Source organism: Brienomyrus brachyistius, chromosome 22, assembly GCF_023856365.1.
Source record: "Brienomyrus brachyistius isolate T26 chromosome 22, BBRACH_0.4, whole genome shotgun sequence".
Lineage (NCBI taxonomy): Eukaryota > Metazoa > Chordata > Actinopteri > Osteoglossiformes > Mormyridae > Brienomyrus > Brienomyrus brachyistius.
Window position 1 is genome coordinate 8,719,665 of NC_064554.1, and position 15,359 is coordinate 8,735,023.

General features: G+C 45.6%; 1 protein-coding gene across 1 annotated transcript; it reads right to left on the reverse strand.

The window, feature by feature from the left end:
• Positions 1–240: 240 nt before the first annotated feature.
• On the reverse strand, positions 241–7,882 carry hsd3b7 (hydroxy-delta-5-steroid dehydrogenase, 3 beta- and steroid delta-isomerase). Its single transcript, XM_048991620.1, has 6 exons — positions 7,052–7,882; positions 4,930–5,085; positions 4,005–4,113; positions 2,973–3,072; positions 1,518–1,680; positions 241–1,347 (listed from the first exon to the last, which is right to left on the reverse strand). Exons 1-6 carry the CDS (start codon positions 7,206–7,208, stop codon positions 938–940), a joined length of 1,095 nt encoding a protein of 364 aa, XP_048847577.1. The 5' UTR covers positions 7,209–7,882; the 3' UTR covers positions 241–937.
• Positions 7,883–15,359: the final 7,477 nt, after the last annotated feature.

The following is a 15,359-nucleotide window of genomic DNA, read 5'->3' on the forward strand; positions in this document are numbered from 1 at the left end:
CTCGGTTTCACTCACTCTCGCTTTGGGAAAATATTATTCCCCTTGTGTTACAAACACATATGGAAAAACCATTTCTTTAACTTCTTCTTCACAAATGAATTTCCTCTTCAGAAACCGCATTTTTCCAACACCCACAACACAGAGCATGGACTTGTATGTCTAGTATAATTATTTTATGTATACTGTATGCAAACTAACAAATCCTCGCCCAGGGAAAGACAGCACATTCTGGAAAAGTGCTACTTTTATGTCCCATTACAAGGATTTATTTTGAAAACCAAGAAATCCTGGTAAGGAAGGAATGAGCCTCACCAAAGACCACAAGTTGCTGTCACTTAGACAACGGAATTTACTAAAAAGCAAAAGCACAAAACACACACAGATGGTGCTTTCAAAACATCTTATTGCTAGGGCAACTAACACTGTTCTGTGTTACTCCGTTGTCTTTTGTAGTAATAATATATTAAATACTGCATCTCATGTACTAAATTATAAATATATTAATAAGACAAAGATTGTTACACTATAACAATTGTATAAGTCTATTTGATAAATACACAAATATGTTATTTCGGATTAAATGCAAATACTTTAAATGTAAAAATTTCATACAAATTAATATGATTACAGATATACAAAGCTAATAATATTCCGGACTATTCAAATAATATTCAAATACCGGCAAAATACTGGTTTACAGTTCTATGAAAAACCAGACTGCTAAAGGGACTTCATATGAAAGATGCTTATTGCTACATTTCCATTTAGTACGGAACATACAATTGCACGGTTCCTAGGAAGGAAGAATAATGTTCCTGAAGAAGGAAGAATGAGTCAAAACAATGGAGGGCAGTCTCTTCGTGTGTCAAGCCTCAACTTGTCAGTGATCAGTGAATCTCCATCTCTTTGCCCGGAGCCAAACAAAGTGTTTCCATGGTTAGGCATTCTTGGTTGGGACTGGGAATGTGTTCACCCAGGTCTGCGTGCGCGCCCGTGCCTCGTCCCAGTCGTATAGCGGCTTGTACCGGAAGTGGCGCTGGGCCTTGTCAGAGCGCACCGTGAAGGACGTGCATGCCACGGCCAGCGTGTAGCGGTTCAGGAGGGGCGTGTAGTTGTACACGGGCTTCAGAACCATGCGCAGGAAGTCATTGACGCAAGCCATGAGCTTCAGAATCCAGAGCGGCATGGTCAGCTCGCGGAAGTTGAAGTACGACAGGAACTGCATGTTGAAGTCTTCGTAGCTCTTATAGGGTGAGTCGTCGTAGCAGTAGTACACCTCTCCTCCCAGCGTGTGGGGCTGCTCCCGCAGGGCACGCCCCGCCAGGAGATGCATCCAGGCTACGTTCCCTAAGAATCCGTGGAACAGTAGAGTCAGTCGGCGAAAGAAACACCTGCCAGTGGCAGCCTCCATTGTCTTTGACGCCGAGGTGTGGAGGAGTGAACGTCACACCCTTCAAACACTTCCTTTTATGGGGGAGACGGATCCAAGGGCCTAAACGTATTGCCATGGGACCTACCTGCATATACGCGGCCATGCTCCGTGTTGGGTGGGACGCCCCGGATGATGCAGCCACCAGCCTGCACCCCCTTCTCGTAGAATTCCCGCATAAGCTGGTGATGCTCACCGTAGATGCCAGTGGGACGCAGGGCACAGGTGTGCAGGCAAGCCCCCCCGGCCAACTGTGTTATCGGGAGAGAGACCCAGAAATGGTCACATCCTGGAACATCCATGTGGAGGTATGCAAAAGCAGCACATGGCTACCAGGAACTATGGTCTGTCTCTACCTCCCCCCCAATGTACAGCCATGGAAAAAATTAAAAGACCACATTATATTTTTAAACAAATCTACATTTTTAAATCCTGCTTTAAACGTGATTCTGCTGGCAGAAGCCTATGCTGAACAGGACGTCGCGTCCAGTTTCTAAGACAGCAGTACACAATAACAAAGGGAAGCAGGTGACACTGGGTACGACCAGAAACCAGCCAGGCAGAGGGAAGAAGCAACTTCCTAATGCCGGAGATGGTCGGCAGCTTATCCGGCAGTGCCTCATATTTCGGAGGATGACATCAAGTGACCTACAAGGGGAACGGGAAGCATGAAGTGCAGGTGTGAGGTGCACTGATAGGACAGTTTGTTTCAGGCTCCTAGAAGCAGGACTGAGGTCCCAGAAAGGAAGGAAGCCGCCCTTCATTAATGAGAAACAGAAAAACCAGACTGCAGTTTGGAAAATCGTGCATATTAACACACACCCATACATTGGGAAATGAGTGAAACAAAAAAATGTGCTGTAGTCTTAATTTTTGCCATGGCTGTAAATTGAGGCACTTTTAGTGTGTTCTCGATGATGGGGGGGAAAGGAGAAGGTTCTGAAGAGTCAGCATCATATTGCTAAAGCGCTTAGTCATACAAGCCATGACCTCTGTACCAGTATGATACAGCTATCTCATTGCAGAATACACAGGCGATAAGGCCCTTAGACAGGCAACCTTTAACTCAAAAGCCGACAGAAATTCATGGGTGACAAGCCAGGCGATAATGAAAGCCGTAAGTCAGCAGTGCCAGGCTTACACTGACATGATAAAGGATGTCAGTGCCAGCAAGCAAACATTAGCATTAGGCAGTTTTCATAGCAGAACGTGTAACACGACTAACAAAACAAAACAAAAAGTTTTCCTCATTGCTCACCATAGAAACCTGGAAAAATGATCTAGCGATAAATGGAAAAGCTTAGAATCTCTTGTTGGAACTAATTCAGGAAAAAAAAACGTTTCTAGTTGACGCCCTCAGATATATGGCAGGGTAATAAGGATTGCTTTTCTTAAAGGGCGAGTTTCGTAAGCATGTCAAAGAAGCTATTATTTATTCACTTCACCTGGGAAATGTATATACTGTGGACTAAAGTCGTCCCAGGTGACATCGGTGTTGAGAGAATCGCATGATGCTCCACCCTGTCTTACGGTGTCGTGTTACCTTCTTGCCATTGGCCTCCAGCACCAGCCTCTCAGCCTCGGCCTTGCTCTTGGGGTACGGCATCTCGTGGTGCACGTTGTACACAGTGTCCTCATCTCCACTGCGTGACAAAAGGGATGGTTTGCCAAAATGCTCCGTGGCTCACATACCACGAGCTACCCCAGGGTGTTTACAGGGAATTAAAACACAGCGAGAGAGAAAACCAGAGCTGGTTCTGATCCCAATCGACATGAAATGCAAGGAACTGAGGCAAGCATTCCAATAAACATCCATGATGAACAACCTAGACAGCAATGGGACGCAGCCAACCAGGCCTCAGGAGGGGATGCATTTTGCTAGATCTCTACATTACTGTTAATGTGGAACTAGCCGCACATCCCAGAATTTGAGGAACACCCAAAGAAATGGTGTAATTACAATGGTATGTGGTGACATATTACTGAACCACACCAGCAGGGATCAGGATACAGCTGCGAACCTGATCAGTGTTGACATAGACTGCGTCAAATATTAGGGCAGAGCTGCGCAGTGTTGAGGTTCAAAGACAGGTTGGTATCTAATGAAGGACTGGCTCAAATGTCTGTTTACACATTTATGTGGGTGGAATGATTATTTTCATAAAAACTGAGAGGCTTAGTGGTGCCACGCATCTCTCGTCTAACTCTTTGATGGATGGCGAGTTGGGCTAGGAATGGAGCCAGAGTTATACATCAAGCATGTGACTGCCCGATTCTACACAGACCAAAAAAAGCCTCTCAGCTCTGGGCCCATAGCAGACCGAAAAGTCTCTGCCTGTTATAGCATCGTCCAAGAAGCCACATTATGAAAAGTCGGAGAAATCTGCAAACCAGATCTCTGGACATATTTAAAAACACATTCTTGGGAGAAAATCTATGTGGCAGCCATCTGGAATTCCTGCTGGTAGCCAAGAGCATGTCAGATGAAGAGGGGAGTAGAGGAATGAGAAAAACAATGTCAAGTGACGGAGATTTTAGAAGGAGAGTATAATGCAGGATTTCCCAGCCAGCATACCGGATGAAAGGGTCTCCCTTGATGTTGGGTCCAACTACTTCCATGCTGCTGGTGTAGACTAGATATGGGATCTTATTTTCTATGCAGGCATTGATGACATTGATTGTTCCTGCGAAACGAAAGGACCAGTGTTAGATGTCATCTTCCAGCAATCTTCCTTCTTAAAGGAAAGGGGAAACAGTACACCCACTCGGGGACACCCACGTGCAGCACGAATGACTCGATCAAAGGCGAATGATGCAGGTGTTACTCCCCGAGCGCGGCGGCGGCATGCCCACAATGGCGGCGTGCTTTCGAGAAAGGAGGCACGGAAAGCCCGACTGCAAATTTACGGGCGTAATCTTGGCGAGATTCCCATCCGTGTGCGAATTAACAGGCACGATAAGCGATCGATTTACTGTGCTTCATGTTGCGTATTTACTGTTGCAATTTTTCCCGAAATGAAAGAGAGAAGACATTTATCTACAAATCAAATCAAAGCAGCAGACGGGAGTGGTACAGAATTTAGGATGGATAACAAAGAATAAGGTACAAAAGAAAACGAGATAGTGACCAGGACCAGGGCTTGCACAGACGTGCTCCACCCATCGCTTGATTCTTTGTGTGTAAAAAACATCTGGACTTCAGATGCTGTTCCAAAGGGTGGGGGGTGGGGGGTCTGTATAGGAGACCAGCAGCTTTCTAATAAACAACAGCAAACCCCGTCTCGAAAAAACACCCAAAATAATGCTAGAAAAACAGAGCAGGTCATGGGCGGAAAACCAGTGTCACTAGATTTTTGTTGTGTGTTGCGGTGTTACAAATTCCCTTCCCCGAAATACCAGCCCAACCCATGTGACTATGGAAACCAGTCCTCTGTAGAAAACATGCAAGGGGGGTTAAAGTGAAGTGAGTCCCATTGGTTTTTCCTTGAACCGGGACTCACCTGTGACATTGACCGCATGAATGGCCTGCTGGGGCACTCTGTGCCACACGTCCACCAGGCTGGCTGTGTGCATGAGCAGGTCGACCCCTCGGCTCGCCTCCAGCACGCTCCTGGGGTCCGTGACGTCCCCCTGTATCACCAGCACTTTCACCCGCTCTGTGGGAAAAGAGAAGCAGACAGTTTGTGCGTGACACTATGAACCAAGAGGCAACCAGACACTGGTTTCAGTTTCCAGAAAAGAGTAGCTAGTTTCTCATAATTTACAATCGATGTAGAGCAGTCTTCTAAGATTTATCCAAATTTTCCTTTTTCTTAATTCCTTTTTTTTTCCCCAAAATGGGCACAGGGGTACAAGATGAACAGGTTTACCCTTTCATGGCCTAAAAATCAGGGGCTATTGATGGGGGGTGAGGCAGGGGGTGGGGAAATCACCGACCTACCTCTGACTCCTACGCTGCCAGTTACGGTAAATGAGGACAAGCAGCCTGGTTGGGAGCCCCACAGTGTAGCCCTGAAGGCCTCACCTCACCTCTCATTTTAACAGCGATAGAAAAACACCATTCCACACATTTCCAACGGCACTGAATCTCCCCCACAGGCCAAATGTCAGACTCAGCTTCAAGCTGTGATAAATGGACCTTTCACTGTGGGGAAAGCCATCTTAAAACACTGCATACAGAAGCGGCGGACAGGCTGTAATGTGGCAGGCCCATTCGGAAACTGGGAGGGGTGTAAATTGCGCATCCGTCATCTATGTAGAATTATATTATGGGACCCGAAGGGGCTGGCAGTGCTCAGGGCTGGGTTTCCGTTGATTTTCAGCGGTCGGTGACATATAACGCCGAGGCATAAACGGCCTTGAAGGTAATGGCCGCAGTTCCAGGTATTATGTTAGGGCTGAACTTTGCACTTTGCTCTATTTGCATGGTGGCTGGCAGAACACTGCGCTCCAGTGGAACAGCATCAGAAACAGTACAATCCAATGTGACGCCGGGGGGGGGGGGGGGGGGGGGGGGGGGGGGGGGGGGGCTATCACGGAACGAGCTGCAAAAGGAAGGATGCAGCTCAACCCCCATCAGCTGCTCTGGCGACAAGGTTGGGGTTCGGGAGGCTCAGGAAAAGACATTCATCAAGGGAAGGGGTGACAAAGACCCTCCCACACCTGCGGGACACTCCTGGTCATCAGTGCCAGCTTCACACCCAGCCGGACGGGCAGCAGGGTTAGGGTCACATCAGCACAAAGGGTGTTACGGAAGCCCGCTGCGCCCTTTTCCATTAACGGACACTCACAGCTGAGTACACAGCACAGGTTTAAAAATACACATTATGATGAGTTAATATCCAGTGGTGAGTCCAGGCATTGCCGTGTCTGTCTCTTCTGTCTTTAATGTTAAGAAGTACCAGTCATAGTTTGAAAGACCTCAAGATAAAGAGACAGACATATAAGCAAATACTCAGCAAATACTCAGTAAGTAAATATGCATGTAAATTATTATTATTATTATTATGCAAATTATGCAATAGTTAGTGTGGGCATTGCCATGAGATATTTTCTACTGCTTTGTATCCAGGCTCCCTGCACTGGAAGATGGATGAAAACATCCCATATCATTTTTGCCCATACTGTTCCTCCGAATTTTCAGCAGAGCGACAACATTTACTATATTTCAGTCATTTTGGATGAAAATGACGCAACTGCCCTCATAGCGAATCCGGTAACACTCATACGACTGTGGGATTATAGGCTAGTTAGGTGGTGACATTACAAGTATATTCCGGTATCCATTATCCTGCCATGTAATTATAGTAGTTTCACGACCATTAAAAACACTGAACGATTATTTTTCCCAATCTCCACCCCATATATTTAGGAGTTTGTTTTTATTTACGGCTAGAAACTCCAGCTCATGCGCAACTCCTCGCCCTAATCATATTTTAACCGTCTAATGACACCATCTTACAGCGCAGCGCTGATAACGGGGCACATAGGATCAATACATATTTAATTACATTACACAGTTGAAGACAAACATGAATTAGCTACATACAATCCTACCTCGGCAAACTCCTCCCTTATTCCAGCAATCGGTATTACAAGGTAAACTTAAAAAACAGTATTCACCTGTGCTGTGCGCTTCCAGGTCTGGCTTGGTCTGCTTGTCAAACAGGCGGATCTCTGTCAGTCTGTCTTCATGATCCAGCAGGACGCTGAGCAGATGCTGCCCCAAAAAGCCGCAGCCTCCGGTAATTAAGTATGTCAGACCTCGCTTATCTCCCATGTTTTTTTAAGGTTGCGTGTCAGATGTCCCTGATGCCGATCTGTTTTCACGCTGAGCTAATTTTCAGATCCGGCTTCTCCTTACGCCGCAAATTATAGTGGCACGAAGAGGCGCAGCCCTGAGAAGGAAACCGACAGCAGATGACAGTTATAGGCTACCTCCCTCCCGATATTCCAAGTATGTTTTAAGCGCTACAGGCGACAGCCTACTGGTAGGACGAATTTATAACGATACAGCAGGTCCCTTGACTGCCCGACCTATTCGATGTAGCCCCTCCTGTTGCCTCCAATTGGCTCCCGCTGCTGACGCTGCAACTCATTCAGTTTTATAAATACTTTTTAAGACTTTTGATCATATGTATTTATCACAACCGTACATTAATATAGCCTTAGTTATTTTAGTGTAGTTTACTTGCTGCGCATTTCTCTCGTCTGCAATGCGGCTGGACTTCATACTGTGTGTTAAAGCGAAATGCCAGTTAGCCTCATGCTGAGCTCGGGATGCCGTTTTTTCTCATGCCCAAGTTTATGTAAGGGAGTGATAACGGGGAGAACTTGAACGTCAATCGCAAGTTTTCGGGATCTGCTGTCGGTCCGGCGGAGACTTTCGGCGCCTCGTGCCCTTTGCCTTTTGCCTGTGTTTTTGTTCTTCCATGTGATCCCCATTAGTATCAGTGACAATCACCCTTCAGTATGCTAATTCGTAATAGCAACATAAACAAAAACAAGTGACGCCATACAATTCCTACGGGAAGTAGGCTTTAGCATGTGGGTGTAAACAGAAATACTCTCTTTCTTCTGGGTTATTTATGAATGGACTTTCAGATGGGAAAAGGACAGTGTTCTTCTACTTCCTAGATTGCTGTCACTAGCTGTTTCTTGCCTTATGCTACCTCCTGAATCCAGTATTGCCTTCTTGTCGTTATTAATCTGCTTGACCAATCCAGCCAGGAGGAGCTGCCTGCTTCCCACAGGAGTCTTACGAATGCATAGTCTGCATCATGTTCAGCAGCTTTTGCCTGTATTTAATTTTGACACATCAGCTATGGGCAGACATGGTACTTGTCGCTCTGAAAGGGGTTCAGTCATCTTTGTGGGCATGTCTTTCAGTGCTTTTATCTTTGCACAGAATCACAGTTATTGGCCTGTGGTCTTGAAGTCCCTTATCGTTAGGATGCTCCACCACAAGTGCTATTTTCCTTTGCTGTCCTAAGGGCGATCTTGTTTCCAGAACATAAAGCCATGTGGTCACCTCCAACAACATCCAAGGTTTCTGGTTGACCTGTGGGGTGATGATCTGGGAGACAGTCATATCATATATACTCCTTCCAGTTAATGTGATGGCCATAGGTGTCTCTCTCTGAACACCTCCACCTAGTCAAGAGGGTGCAGCTGTCGTGCCGGGCAGGGACGGAACGGGGAGAGGAGAGGAGAGGAGAGGAGAGGAGAGGTCCAGGGATTTGGGAACTAAACACTGGACTCATGTCGATGACCGGACTGGGGAAAACATACCTAACATAGACTTAAATATATAAGACTAATGACTACAACAAGAAACAGCTGATCACACGGGGATTCCACACGGGGTTAACGAGGGTGTGTGGCACACGGAAGGAGCGGACGATCGGGGCAGGACAGCAGCAGTGTCATTACTTCCTGCAGAGACTGCATTGTGCAAGTCGTCTACCCCCTATGCCAGGGGTGGCCAATCTTATCCGCAAAGAGCCGGTTGTGTATGCAGGTTTTTGGGATAACCTTTAGGTCAGCTAAACCCAGACTAGTACTCAAACCCAGGTGTGAGGACTAGCCAAGCCAATCAATCCTCTAATTGGTGACCTAATTAGGTAGTTGCAGTGAAAACCTGCACACACACCGGCCCTGTCCTATGCTCACCACAATCTCTGGGGGCGTCAGAGAGAGCAGTTATTGTCTAGTTTGGAAACTCCCTGCTCTGCAGCAGATTTATACAGCGAAAAAATCTTCCCACAGACTCTTTGTCCTACTACAATTCGGTGGAAGGTATCATAGCATTTTAACCCACATGTAGGACATTCCACGCTCTGCTGCTTCGCGTGCCGTCAGCTAAGGCTGAAAATACCCACAATCTCTTTTCACTGGCCGACTGGTGGTTTGTTTGTGGTTTTTCTTAGTTTTTTCCCCTTTGTCCTGTCCGGCAGCTTTAGCAGAATCATGGTCTGAATGCCCTGCTGTGCCAAACAGGTTTGCTTTACCATGAGGGGCTCTGTACAAGCCCCCTCATGTTGATCAAATTCTTTTTATTTTATTTATTTATTTCATTTTTAGCACATGCGAAATACTGCAGTGGCTGAGCTGGCCGAAGAGGGGGGACAGATTAGGAGGGGGGGGAGAAAGAAATAAAAGAAAAGAGTGATATGAGTAGAGTAGAAAGTACAATCTCCATTTGCTGCATCTGTAAAGGAGAGGGAAGGAGAGAAGAAAGGTAGAAGATCGACAGCATCTGTTTCTGTTTCGTATTTATATATATATACACATACATATATATATATATATATATGTATGTGTATAGATGGATAGATAGATAGATAGATATCCGGGGGAAAAATTAAGAGACAAAGGCACAATTTTTTGTTTTACTCATTTCTCAATTTAAGGTTGTGCATCTGTGAATAAAATATATGTTTTATATATATTTGCGAAGTGCAGCATGGTTGTTCTCTGTTTGTCATTAATGAAGGGCCTCTTCCTTGCTTTAGTGGACTTCAGTCCTGCTTCTAGGAGCCTGATACAAACTGTCCTATCAGTGCACCTCACACCTGCCTGCACTTAATGTGTCTCCATTCCTTTTGAAGGTCACTTGATGTCATCCCCTGATTCATAAGAAACTGTTGGGTAAGTTAACGGTCATCTCTGGCATTAGAAAGTCGCTTCCTCACTTCACCTGGCTGCTTTCTGGTCGTTTCCAGTGTCTGCTGCTTTATCTTATTCTTGTGAACTGCTGTCACCAAATGTCCCCCACAATGTAATAAAAACCTGTTATTTTGACATTGTAGGGACCATTTTTCAGGTCCCCACAATGATCTGTGAATGCAATCAAAAAACTGAAAAGGCCAAAAGTCTCATATTTAGTTTGGTTACTTATGGTTAAGGTTAGGGCTGGGTAGGGGTTAGCGCTGTCATGTTGGGATTAGAGTTTTCCCCATAGAAATGAATGGAGAGTCCCCACAAAGATATAATTACAAACCTGTGTGTGTGTGTGTGTGTATTTTTCTTTTATTACTCTACTCTGCTGCTACGTTTATTATCTTTGATAGAGTCTGGCACTTTTTCAGTATAGATTATCCTGTGTTTAAACTACTATATACATCCTTTCAATCTTACTTCCTGCATCACACCACTGCATCCCCCTTGCCATCCCCTTCTCCGCACAGTCCAAAGTCTTATGGCCCCTGAATCACCACGTGTGTGACAGACTGGCATCCTGGGGGGGGGGACCCCAGCCTTGTGTCCCGTGCTGCCTGGGACAGGCTCCAGGATGAACCCTTTGACCAGGATAAGTGGCTGAAAGATGGATGACACTTTAATACCGTATGTCAGTGTTCCCCAATCCGGTCCTCGGGGACCCCCAGGCAGTCCAAGTTTTTGGCTGGCTGTCTGGCAGGGAGCTGGGAAGGAGCCAAAACGTGGACCGTCTGTGGGTCTCTGAGGATGGGTTAGGAAACACTGTCATATATGTATACGGTTATTGTTTTTCTCCTAGAAGTACTAGCCTGAGGTTTTGAATATGATACCAGTTTACAATTTAACCATTAGGCTAGTTACATGAAATAAGAATTCTATGATATGGCAGAGAACAGAAGTTGCAAAATTTATATCATGCCCACATCCTGTTTCATCATTTCCATCACATATTGAATCATTGTAGGTACCGTGCTTACCTGCGAGATCATCTGCTCTGCTCTGGCAAATTTCAGTCAGTCCTAATAAAAGGACAGGCTGCTCAGTACAGGCACTGCGATGGCGACAGTTCCTTCCTGCTTTTGCCACCTTTGCTCATCTTGCAGTTCCTTCCGGATGAAGCATTTACGCGACTGTATGCGACACCCGGAGAAGCAGTAATGCTAACAAGCAGCTATTTTCATCTGTACAACCAACACCTGTGCCTAGGACCTGGTACGCTCACCTCTTCCTTCCTTCCTTCCTTCCTTCTGGGCCACTCTGTGAGACTAGGCTTGCGGAATTGCCCAGTCGTGATGCGACGTGAGGCTGTAGCGTGCCAAGTCTGCATGAAATGCGATTACCCGAAGGTTACACGGAAGCAAGGCTATCCCTAATAAAACTGCAAAAGGAATTGAATTAGTCAAAGTATCATTGTAAATTCATTATATTTTGCGGTTAAAAGTGTAATCCATCTTATTAACTGAACCACAGCACTGATCGTTTCAGGGGAGTTGCTTTCAAGGTTCAAGTTCAAAGCTCAAAGTTTGTCACATGCAGTCAAACTTGCGCAGCACGCACTGTTCTGGCAGATTCACAGACTGTGGGGATAGGGAATATATTATATATTACACGATGTATATCTAAGTAGTGCAGATGTGAAAGGCAGTGTGAAAGGTGAAAGTTCAAGAGGTGAAAATGGAGGGGGAGACACACAAGGAGAGAGAGACTGAGTTATGCGAATGAATGTGAGTGAATGTGTGCAGTAGCAGATTGTCCATTACGTGCTGTCGTTGAGAAATCTTATCGCTTATTTACCAAAACTCCTCCTGCATCGTTTTGTCCAGGTCTTGAGGCTGCAGAGGCGTCCCCCCCTGACCTTAGCAGCCTGAACAGTTTGTGGTTGGGGTGAGGACTGAGGCTGAACTATAGTCAGTGAGCAGCGGATTCACATAATTCCGTTGTTTGGTATAAACAGTTACATTAATTTTGCCTTTGAAAGCAGTATAAATGCAGCCCACATATGCCATGCTTCACTGGGAGTCTATGGAAGATTCTTCAGTGCTTTGTCTAAATGGAAAATACACAAAAGCTTAGTGATGAATATGCTCCGATTATTCATTTTCGGAGCCTCCCCGTTTGCCGTGCTTCACTGGCAGCCTTTGACCCGGTCCCACTGTTCACACTCAGACTCCTGCACTTTGAGGCCGATTCATGCCAAGTCCTTGAGTGCTTAGCTTTAAAAAATTTCTTACAAAAAGGAAGGACAGTAGAATTTACATATAAGCAGCTGACTGACTGAAATAATAAAAGACCTACTGCCGACTGACGCTCTTCGGCCATTATAAAAATCACCCTGCGCATATATGCGTTGTGACGGGAGCCTGAGCCTGGCCCGGTGCCCCGTGGCAGCTGTTTCGGGAATGCGGCTGCTTCATCACTTTCCATTTCCGGACAGCTCTGATGATACACGTCAGGCTAGCCAAGGCTAGCATTTTAAACCCAATGCATCTTACTAATCCTAAGATCACTACAGATATCACTAGAAGGGAGCACACAGTGCACGTTAAATACCCTGCGTCATATCTAACATGCAGCAGCTCGGATCGTCACCCGGAGCAGGAAGTTTGAACACATAACCCCTGTTCTTAGTTCCCTGCATTGACTTCCTGTTAGGTTTAGAGCTGACTTCAAAGTTCTCCTACTTACATATAAGGCACTTAATGGCTTAGCTCCTGTCTCCCTAACAGAACTACTTCAACTTTACAAGTCGCTTCATCCACTCGCATCAGAAAACACAGGTTTCCTTGTCATTCCACAATCAAAGAAAGTGAGGGTTGGCAGTAAAGCATTCTGTTACAGGGCCGCTATATTGTGGATCGGTTTGTCACCCTATGTTCGGGATGCCTTAATCTTTAAATGTCGACTGAAGACGTATTACTACCTTTTAGCTACCCGCAATTCACATAACACGCCGTAACTATGGCTGCTGGTGCTGATGTACGTACCAATTTTATCTACTGTGCTTGTCCATTCGTGTGTCTATGCATGTTCTGACCACGCATGCTCTCTGCCTTCCTTCCCACATGTCCGGGATTGTGCCTTGACCTTGATCACAGTTCACACCTTGCTTTTAACAAGCCAACCCACACTATTTTTTTTAAAAATGTTTTTGCATTATTATCTTAATAACGGTATAAAGTATCACAGAGGTCACTCTGTTGTGAAAGGTGATAAATAAAAATAAACTGAATTCAATATCAGCACAAATCCGAGTATAAAAAGGAACGAATGACTACCCCAGGACCAAAATAGCTGCTGAATTCTAGTTTTTACAGTTATATTAAGATTAACCAAAAAGCGCTTTTTGAGAGCAAAACAGTATATACGGAAACAGTCACCCTTTCAAACAAACGATTAAGAACTTTAAATAACATACCACAGACACGTCATGGCCAAACAAGTTTAGTTAATGCTTTCACGCTAAGTCAGAAATCATTTTGTTTATACGCTATTAAACCAAACCAAGATGGCAAAGTGAGGTTTGGAATTTGGAACAAATATATCAGCATCATCCATTTCCCCCTCCCACAAATATCCGTGGTTTACCATGGGGCCACAAGCGAGGGGCACAAAGGCCACATCACTCCGAACACAGTCATGGTCCATTTCAGCCAATAACGACTGCTGCTTTTTTTAAAAAATACTTTAATGCACCATTAATAAAGGGTCCAACGCATTAATACAAGAGAAATATTGCAAATAATATTAAAATAATAAATCAAATTAAAACAACAATAAAAATAAGAGAACTGAATGGAAATGTATGTACAGTTTTCTGGGAGTAGGAAAGGAAGAACATATTTACAGACTCATACCAGTGTGTTTCTACGAGAAACAAACACCTCTACAATATTTACATTTAATTTGTTGAGCTTTTTTTCACTTTTTTTGTTACAACTATGCAGGTTGGTGTGAAATGGAACGAGAATTATTGTACAGATCTTTTTCTTCATGGGAAAAGGATCGATGAGATTCTGAAGACCGGAAGGGCTTGACGTCTGTGTTGAGAGTTTCTTACGGGAAGGGAAATCATAAACAGGGCGAACCAGTGGGTTGAACGTCACTCACCACCAGGACGTGACACCGTCTCATGCAGTGAACGGCCCTAGGAAATGTGTCATTACCTTCCTACGAGGCAGGTCCCGCTCCATTTCCCTGACTGTGGGAGTCACGAGAAAGCAGGAGAGGGCTGGCGCTTACAAGACAAACTCATAAGTAGGGATACCAGAGTGAGGCGGATGCTTAGTTGAGGGAAGAGGCAGCGTAAAGGGTAATTCCAACACTTAACATATTCCTAGACAAACAAAAAGAAGGATAAAAGTTCAAAGGTGGAATACTGACATGTCCCGAGAGCTACAGACCACCCTGGCTGCTGATGAGAAACACGGTGGAGCTGGAGTGCTGCCACATCTATGACACTCTAAGAGGGCCCAAGAGGCCCCAGCTACCCAACCAAGGCTCTACCACGCCCAGAGCCACAGGCCTGGGGGACGAGGGCCTGACAGACCTAGTTACACGCCCAGCTCACCATAGTCGCATCGGTCTAACCCAGTGGGGGGGGGGGGGGGGGGGGGTTAGTCATTTATATGGCAGACTAAGAATACTAAAACAAAACTCTGATAAAACGTTAAAATGAACTGGCTAGTCTTTCTTTAAACATTCCAACGTGAGCGGTTTCTGCTCTACCATATGGAGAAGAAACTGTTCAGACACGAGGTTTGGGAAACCCAGGGTATCCTGCTTTTTATGTGGTTGGAAAATCAAAGGGGACCTCGGGGCAGGACCCCCACCCCCTAAACCCCTTTGTTCCAACTCACAAAAAAAAGAAAAGAAAAGTGAATAGAGGGTTAGAAAGAACCATTTAAAAAAATTGCACAATCAGGGCCAGATGAACTTGGCCAGAAATCCGGGCCTGGTTATGTCCAAATGGACGGGGATCAGCCAGCCTCAGGTTGGAATGGACCATTTTCTCTGTGCATGAGGTTGCCTGACAGGGTTGCGGTGCTGGGGGGGGCATGGGGGCAGTGTGATCGGACCTAGAACATTCTCAGCTACCCAGGCATCTGTGTCCAGGCTGAGGGAGGGAGCAGAAATCCTGCAGAATGACAGGCCAGTAATGGGGGGGGGGGGGGTGGCTTTTGGGGTACATGGGGGGGGGGGGCACAGTATGCCG

Bases quoted from the DNA above. Each gene is read 5' to 3' on its own strand.
- hsd3b7 (XM_048991620.1), bottom strand. From the start codon at position 7,208: ATGGGAGATAAGCGAGGTCTGACATACTTAATTACCGGAGGCTGCGGC. The intron at 3,073-4,004 runs GTATGCTGGCTG...TTTGTCACGCAG, and splicing joins AAGGGAGACCCTTTCATCCG to TGGAGATGAGGACACTGTGT. The intron at 1,348-1,517 runs GTAGGTCCCATG...ACGGATTCTTAG, and splicing joins GCATGGCCGCGTATATGCAG to GGAACGTAGCCTGGATGCAT.